This window comes from Sceloporus undulatus, chromosome 4 (assembly GCF_019175285.1).
Source record: "Sceloporus undulatus isolate JIND9_A2432 ecotype Alabama chromosome 4, SceUnd_v1.1, whole genome shotgun sequence".
Lineage (NCBI taxonomy): Eukaryota > Metazoa > Chordata > Lepidosauria > Squamata > Phrynosomatidae > Sceloporus > Sceloporus undulatus.
Genome location: NC_056525.1, coordinates 66868607 through 66877054, shown reverse-complemented (window position 1 = coordinate 66877054; position 8448 = coordinate 66868607). Strand labels below are relative to the sequence as shown.

At 40.2% G+C, this 8448-nt stretch overlaps 1 protein-coding gene across 1 annotated transcript; it reads left to right on the top strand.

The window, feature by feature from the left end:
• Window positions 1-4820: 4820 nt before the first annotated feature.
• Window positions 4821-8228, top strand: LOC121929428 (parathyroid hormone 4-like). Its single transcript, XM_042464989.1, has 3 exons — window positions 4821-4890; window positions 5514-5617; window positions 6516-8228. The coding sequence occupies exons 2-3, from the start codon at window positions 5523-5525 to the stop codon at window positions 6904-6906; spliced, it is 486 nt and encodes a 161-aa protein (XP_042320923.1). The 5' UTR covers window positions 4821-4890; window positions 5514-5522; the 3' UTR covers window positions 6907-8228.
• The last annotated feature ends 220 nt before the right edge of the window (window positions 8229-8448 follow it).

Genomic DNA, 8448 nt, shown 5'->3' with positions numbered 1-8448 from the left:
CTTAAAAGTCCTGAACATTTCTCCTGCATCCAGCCTTGTTTCCTTTTTTGAGATAGAAAAGGGGTGGCTGGCTGCTGCATATTGGGGTGGTTTGAACAAGAAGGGTCCCTCTGCTCAGGAGGAGACCTTTGGAGGCCAGGAGCCTCCTCACCCAGGCTCTCCTCAGCTTTGTGGGGTCTTATGGGAAGGAAATACCTCCCCCCCAAATCCTCCTGAAGCTCTTGCTCATGAGGAGCCCCATTGGGTTGCAAGTGGGTGCCTCTTTCTGCCTTGGAAAACCCCGAGGCTCCCAACTGTAATAAAAGGGCCTCATTAGGCAGCCTAAGCACCCCCCCAAAAAAAAATTAAAGGGAGGAACACTAGGAAATACAACTCTCTCTCTCTCTCTTTATGTACCTATCCAACCCCTCAACTTTTTTTTCTCTTCAAATTTCCCACAGAGCCATCCTTCCCTCCCTCTCTTTGCAAATAATAATAATAATAATAATAATAAATATTCGAGTGTGTAAAAATTTTTTAAAAAAGAAGAAAGTTAAACTAGGTTTTTTGGAGAGGGAGGGAAAAAGAAAGGAAAGAGAAGAAGGGATGTGGAGAAAGGGAGGCTGGCGAAAACTTTTTGTGAGCAGAAAGGAAAGAGAGAGAGAGAGAAAACCCAAAGACCTGAGCATAGTTCCTGCATCCAGCCTTGTTTCCTTTTTTGAGACAGAAAAGAGGTGGCTGGCTGCTGAGTATTGGGGTGGTTTGAAGAAGAAGGGGGAGATAAGAAGAAGAAGGGGGGATTAGACCTCACTGTGACGCCTAATCACCTAAGCGCTTGATTGACAGTTTTTTAAAAAACGGTTCCAGAAAGGCAATGGGAATGGGGAACAAAAAACCCGCGTCAAAATACAGCAGAGAAATATCAATGGGAACGAGAACATGGGTCAAGAAAAAACGAGTCCGTTTGCTCCCTTTTGTAATGGGAACAATGGACCTGATTCGAATACGATTCGGAAACTTGATCCAAGCCAGACTCGCATCGATATACGTTGCTTTATATGCCCAGTGGGAATGGGTCCTTTATGGGTTTTAATGACATCCTTAAGGTCCTGAAGCATACTCATATATCCCTGCAGAGCAGACCAGAATCTCCAACCTGCAAGGACATCCTTGGAAGGACCAAAAAACAACTTCTCCTTATATTGCTTGGAGTATCCAACCCTAAGCGTTTCTAAGGGATCTGGAGTGTAGAACTTCTCCACATCTCACGGATTGCTTCCCTTCTGGGCAAGCCACCTCACTAACCTTTTATCTTCCATGGTCTCTTGAAAAAAGTCCTTGTGAATTCCAATGCAGGGTTAGTGGATGGGAAGAACCACAGTTGGATTCCCAAAAGGGGATGATGAGGGAACCCTGGCAGGGAAACATCCCATTCGCGCTGGACAGAACTGGGAAGAGAGAACAACCCCAAGGGGGCTGTTTTAGAAACAAGAGACTGGGGGTGTCTCAATGAGTTCTGTTTATATTAACCTTTATTTTCATAAGAGCACTGCAACTTGCTCCCACCAGATCAGCCTGGTCCTGGGGAACACACCGGGACTTTTGGAATTTGAATTGAACTAGCTAACTTCACAAAGGATTCTACCTGGCAGTAGCTAAGTCCTGGTTTCTTAACAGGGAGGGAAACTGGCCACTCTCTCCCTCCGCTTTCTGCCAGTCCTCCGAAGCACAGAGGACAATGGCCAAAACTCTTCTTTATCTGCTCTCCTGAGACAGAAAAACTGCTCTCAGGGGTGCAAAAAAAGGGTCTTGCCACCAAGATCTTTTCTTTTCCTGGAACCTGGCTCTTTGAAGGCTTCCAAGGTAAAATTCCCTTGAGAACTGGCCTCAAAAATCAGGGTTTGGAAGACCCTCTGAGTCCGTGAGAGGGAGAACGAACGCAAATGAACTTTATGGAGGGAAGAGGGCCTCAACTGATTTTCTACCAGCTCAAGGAGAGGAACTGGTGCTGCTCTACTCTGGGGCCACAGACCTCTGGTTCTTTAGGCTCCTACTCAACACCACTCCAAATCAAATATGCCACCTTGTGGGGTGTCATTAGTGGGGCAACCTCCCCAATCTCCAAAACAACATTTTCCTATCCTGTTAGAGCTTTCTTTTCACGTTGTTCAATCTTTTGAGCTTCCTCAAGGGAGCCTCTTTTCCTTAAATTCTTTTCTAACTAAACTCTCCTGTTTGGCTCAGCCTTAGAGCCTCTTTGCTCAACCTTTCAGTTTCCTTTTTATATGCTCCCTCGTGGAGCTTCCTTATGGAGCTTCCTTATGTTTTCCTATCCTATGCAAGGACTTCTGGTTTCACGAAGGAGACATCTCTCCCACTGTATCTGCCTGTATTCAACCAAGGCTGCGCCTAACACTTTGCTGCAGTTGTGGGTTTTGGATTAATGTGGGGAGAGCGGGAGGGTGCATGTTCTCATTTTCCAATCGTCACACCCAGGGGTGATTGAACACTTGCCACTGGGATGCTCACGACAAGCCAGCCCACAAGGCGTCCAACCAAAGGATGAAATGGGGTCAGGCAACCCAAGATAGCCCTTAGCCCTTATGGCCAGTCACACAAGAACAACCACAAACTTTCCTATTTATTCGCTGCGTCTGCACCTCTTCTAAATCCCTGTACTCTCTATGTCCAGGATCCAGGCACGTCAATTGCGTAGTCAGAGTATCTAGACCTCAGGGGAGATTTCTAATTGCCAATGCTTTCTCCACCAATTCGTAGCCAAAAATCTATGTAGGAGAATTTTACTTTAGCTCAGAGTGGATTAGGCTACAAATAATCTTTGAGACCATTTCCCTTTTGTATATGGAAAGAAAGAAGAATTGGACCAGAGGAATTACGCAGAGGCAGAATTCTTATAATTAAATGTTTCTTTTATTTGGGGAAAATCACACGACATGTTACTAACACATATTCATAAAAGGCTCAGGAAATCAGGGGTTAGCTTAAAAAAGACTTGGGGGCTGAACTAACGGCAATACTTACACAAGACTTGCTTCTGGATCCAATTGGTTGAGGTGGTGTGGGACTCAGTCATTCTGCGAGCACTGAGTGAATGACCAGGCTGGAGCTAATTCAGAGAGCACAGTGACAAAATGTCCTCATGAACTCCAAACTAGCACACTAAGCAAGGGTTTCAAGGACCTTATATAGGCCAAATCTAGCCTTTGGGCAAAAGTGATTCCACATCTATGGGTGAAGTCATAGTCTGGCAACAATATTCAAAGTGGGAATGGGTGCTTGATTAAGCCCATCAGGCTCATCCAGTGAGACAGCCTTCTGATAATGTATGTGTTTAATGTTCCATTTAGCAACTCCCAAACTACTTGGGCTTGTCCTAGGGCAGTGGTGGCGAACCTATGGCATGAGTGCCAGAAGTGGCACTCAGAGCCCTCTCTGTGGGCACACACACCATCATCTTCAGCACAGAGTTCACCAGAGTTTATTACTAGAACATCAGAGGGACAAGGCACTTTGCGATAAATAAGTGGATTTTGGGTTGCAGTTTGGGCACTCAGTCTCTGAAACGTTTGCCATCACTGTCTTAGGGGTATTGTTCCTAAAAGTTCCCATTAGGCTGGCCTCACCTGGGTGTAGTGTGCACATGTCCCCTGGCCTTGGGTATTATGGTGGACTACATTACAGAGTCCATCTGGGGTCATGTGGAAAATTGCACACACCAAAATCAGAATTATTCCATTTGTGGTAACAGAAAACATGAGGAAAGCTTAAATTCTCTACCCATATGCAGTGGTCCCAGTTTGAATCAGGATCCAGACCCTTACTTGTGAGAACAATAGAGGTTAAGCTTCTTGCTATGTAATTAACAAGTCATTACACATTTTAGCCCGTGACTGTACAGAAGCTGGTTACAGTTCCTTGTTGCTCACAGAAAGTTCCTTCGCACATGTTGTTGTTGTTGTTGTTGTTGTGGTGTGCCTTCAAGTTGTTTCTGACTTATGGCACCCTAAGATGAAGCTATCACAGGGTTTTCTTGGCATGATTTACTCAGAGGACATTTGCCTTTGCTTTCTTCTGAGGCTGAAAGTGTGGCTTGTTCAAGGTCACCCAGTTGGTTTCCATGGCCAAGCAGGGATTTGAACCTTGGTCTCCAAATGTGTAGTGCAACACTCAAACCATTACACCATGCTGGTTCTTTGTACATCTACAGAGAAAATATCTTCTGTACAGTACTATTACTTTTCATGGAAAGAGCTGAGCTGTGCCCCTGAAAGCAGGATCCAGGACTGAGCCCTGACAGACTAGCTTTATCAGATCCAAATTAATATAAATTAACAAATGCTTTAGTTCCAGATGATCACAGCTTCACTTGTTTTACATTCTGACTCCTGAGCTGTTTAGCTATTTTTTTTTTAAAAAAAGAAGATACTCCAGTTTTAGATAACAGATATAAGAAGTGCCTTTTAGTTCATATCTTTCCATATTATTCCTTCAGAGAGCAAAAGGCTTCCATTATTCTGTGCTATTATTGATCTGCAGTGGTACTGCACGATTTTATAATCCTATGAAAATGACAGGAGGCAACAGGATGAGCAATATTTCAAATATAGGAACCTCTAGTGCCTTAATCACCAGATGGGCAGTACACTTTATCAACTAAAATTTATTGTCTTCAGGAGAAGGACGTATTTCATTTGTACAGGAATAAAAAGATCTTAGTCACAGACATTGATGGGCTGCTCACCTCTATTGTTAGTGTGGCTAGAGAGGAACTATAAAAGATGCTGGAAAGGCACACACTGTCATTGCAGCAAGAGTTTCACTGTAGTTCCACTAGCAAGAAGAGGGACTCCAAGAGATCAGCTTTACTATACCTTAGTAGAAAGTCAAATAGTAAGTACTCTGCATGTAGTGCCTTTTACGTTGTTTTCTTTTGGATGATATTCTTTTAATTAGTATTTATTTGGTATTACAAATATATTCCATGGTGGACAAAGTCTGCACTTATAGGATTTGACAAATGGAACTGCCTCTTAGTTTCAGTATATGATCTGTATCTGCACATTTTTTGAAAAACAGTTGTACTTCAAAATTGCAATATATGTTTTGCTGTTCCTAAAACATATGGTTTTATAGACACATATTATACCATGGATTTTTATGTAGTATTTAAACCCAAGTTAATATGGCATAAATATATTTATGGGAAGAATACTGTACTTTGAATAATTTTTTTAAAATGGGATTTTTCTGATACTTCATATTGATATTTTTTTATCTTTATAAAATAAAGTTACAAAAGAATTCTATTTGACCTTTAATATATTGATATGCTGCAATTCATAAGGTGACTGTCATTTTTAATTGTTTGTATTTGACAGTTAACAGGGCAAAGATTAATCTTTTTAAAATAGATCGATTTGCTACTATGATTTAATTATTCTAGCTGTTATTCCACTGAAATATAGTATACTATAGTTGTATTTCAACATCTCTCATTTCATCTCCTTGAAAAGTTTACAAGAATGAAGATGCTCTTGTCCCAAAGATATCTACAGATGGTGAAAGTTTTGTTCATTTTTTTCCTTGCTTGCTTTGCAACATGCCAAGAATCTGAAAAGTAAGACATATTTTAAAATACAATTTTGATAGGAATTATTTGAATGTGATGAATTTTCCATTGCTTTGCCTTTGGGATGCAAACTTTACTGATAAATGACAGCACTAAATGTTACAGAACATATAGGTGATGCAGTTGTAGAAGTACCAAATTCTTTATTGCATTAGGGCAAATATTACTGCCAAAATTTACTGAATTTTGAGTTTTCCAGAGTTGTTCACAATCTCACAAAAGTTCTGCATACTAGTTCTATTTGAAAGCAAATCCAAAATTCACTAGAGTGTGTATTTTGAGAGGGGGTGGATGAAGAAGAAGGGATAGTAAAATATGTGTTAGCAAGGGATACTAAAGTTCATGGGGCGGAGGTGGGGACTCATTAACAGTAACATTCTATACATACTTACTTGGAAGCATCCTTCTGCATTAAGTGAAACATATCCCAGAATAGGTGTGCGTAGACTTATAGTGCATGTCTGTACATGTCTATCTGGAGCTCAGTTCCAATTAATTCATCAAAACTCCCTCCTAGATCAGTGTGAAGAATCAAGCAGCCTTAAAGAATTAAATCCAAGCAAAGGTGAAGAAAGAGGCTTTGGACAGTGACTGAGAAGATAATGGTGTATTCCCATTGGGTTCACAGGGTGTGTGTCAGTTTTTGAAATAATGAATGCATGTACCAGATCTTATATAGCTCAATAGTGGTCTGTGTATTTCCCCAGACATACCATGCAATGCTTGTGCAAGTAGGTAGATAATGCCAGACATTTCATGAAGGCTGAGCACTGAATCTTAAGACTGAATCTAGAGTAAGCTTTGAGTAGTCAAAGCTTTTAGCATACTTCTATGAAACTTGGAATATATTTCTGCAGCTCAACAACATTTGCTTCTCAAATTTCAGCAAAAGATCACTGACAGAACATCAGTTCATGAGTGATAGAGGGAAGGCTCTTCAAGAATTAAAGCGACTAATGTGGCTTCAGAATCTCATGATGGGAGTGCACACAGCCAGTGATAGAGGGCACATAGCCCGGTCACGTTTTATGTGGACCTCACCAAAGAACCCAGATCTCTCTGACTTCTACAACAGCATGGGGAAGGAAGAGATGCCAAACATGATAAGACAACTCTTGTTGGGACAGCTGGAAGAGTCACCTTTGGGTGTACTGAGGAAAGAAAATGTGTTGCAATATTTAAAGAATGTAAAAGATAGGCAGGATATGGAAGATTTTGCTGATTTATTTGAAGCTGGAGATCAAGATGTCAAGAGAGATCTCAGTACTCAAACATAGATCTCTTCATCTAACCTCTTGCGGTCTGTCTGTTACTTGAAATACACACAGGTATTTTGAGGGTGAACAAAAATAAAGGTTAACTATTAACTATGAAGAAAATATGCATGTTTGTGCCATTTACTACTCATTAGCATTAAGAGCCAGAACATTTCCCTCATACTTTGTTTTAAGAATTCACATATACGGATTATAATTTTTCCTTCTGGATAGCCTAAGAATTCTATAACTGTTAGCATACTAACCAGGGGTGCACAATAATCATTATTGCTACTTTGCTCTTCACATTTGTTGAATAATTTGATTGTTTTGTATATTCTAAATATCAAAATATGCTTGCATGTTTTGTTGGGTGAAGGTAGAATATCCTGTTCTGATTATTTTATCCTCTACCTGTATAACTTTTTCCACTTTATCCCTTAAAGTGAAGCCAGGGATAACAAGAGTGCACAGTTAATTCACTACTACACAGGAGCAATGCTAAACAAATCACAATACTGTACAGGCTGACCTAACCATAATAAAAGTATCAGTGGTAGAACATGCTCTTCTCTTGAGCATTTCTCAGATTCAGTGTATAATCACTGAACAGATTACAGAACTGACTTCATGGTGGTGCTTTCCAGAACCAGACCATGCAGTCTGGGGGCAATCAGAAACAGCAGATTATTCAAGCTCTGTGCCTATGTATCAGTTATAAAGCCAGCCTGCCGACCTCTGTTTAGGGGGACTTCATCTGGGTGTCATTTTTCTTGATTTTTAATTGCAAATATTTTTATATTCTTCCTGAGGAATCCCTGAAGACTATCCAGACGGAGGATAAATATAATACTTTTTTTTGTTATGGATAAGAGTATGGAGAGTGGTTTCTCAATCTGCAACCTATTTCAGATCTAAACTATGTCAGACTCATACAGAAAACTCTGAATAATTATATCCTAAAGACACTTATTAAGGAGTGATTTCCACTGAATATAGTGGAAATAACCTACACAGTGCCATCTTCACAAATTCCAAAAGAGTATTAAAGGGCACAAACATTAAAAATCTATCTAATGTAAAGTAAAGTAATGTAAATGCTAAATATATACACTCTTCAAGTACAAATGCAGTGTTGATACAGCTTTTTTCCCCAGGTCAACAGAAATGTCAAGTTTCATTTTGTATGAATGTATCAGTTCTGTTAAAACCACCATCTGATGGTTAAATGCAGATACATATGTACTGTACTACACATTTCACACAGTGAACTATTTTAAACAAGGCCGGCATTCTCAGTCTCATATGCTTTTTGCATGGAATATATCAGTGTTGTAGTTTGTTTACTGTAACCATCTAAATAAAAATAAAGCAAGATTATATTTTGTTAATGGCTGCATGTGTTTAAAGGAAATGGAAAGTTATTATTAAAATGATCTTGAAAAAAATAACACTGGATGCCTTTGGCTTTGACAACAACAATGGGAGTGCTCCTAGACTTGGCAGTCCAGATGTCAAATCAGGTAAATGCGATGGTCAGGAGCACTTGTTATCAGCTTCAGC

Bases quoted from the DNA above. Each gene is read 5' to 3' on its own strand.
- LOC121929428 (XM_042464989.1), top strand. From the start codon at position 5,523: ATGAAGATGCTCTTGTCCCAAAGATATCTACAGATGGTGAAAGTTTTG. The intron at 5,618-6,515 runs GTAAGACATATT...CTCAAATTTCAG, and splicing joins ACATGCCAAGAATCTGAAAA to CAAAAGATCACTGACAGAAC.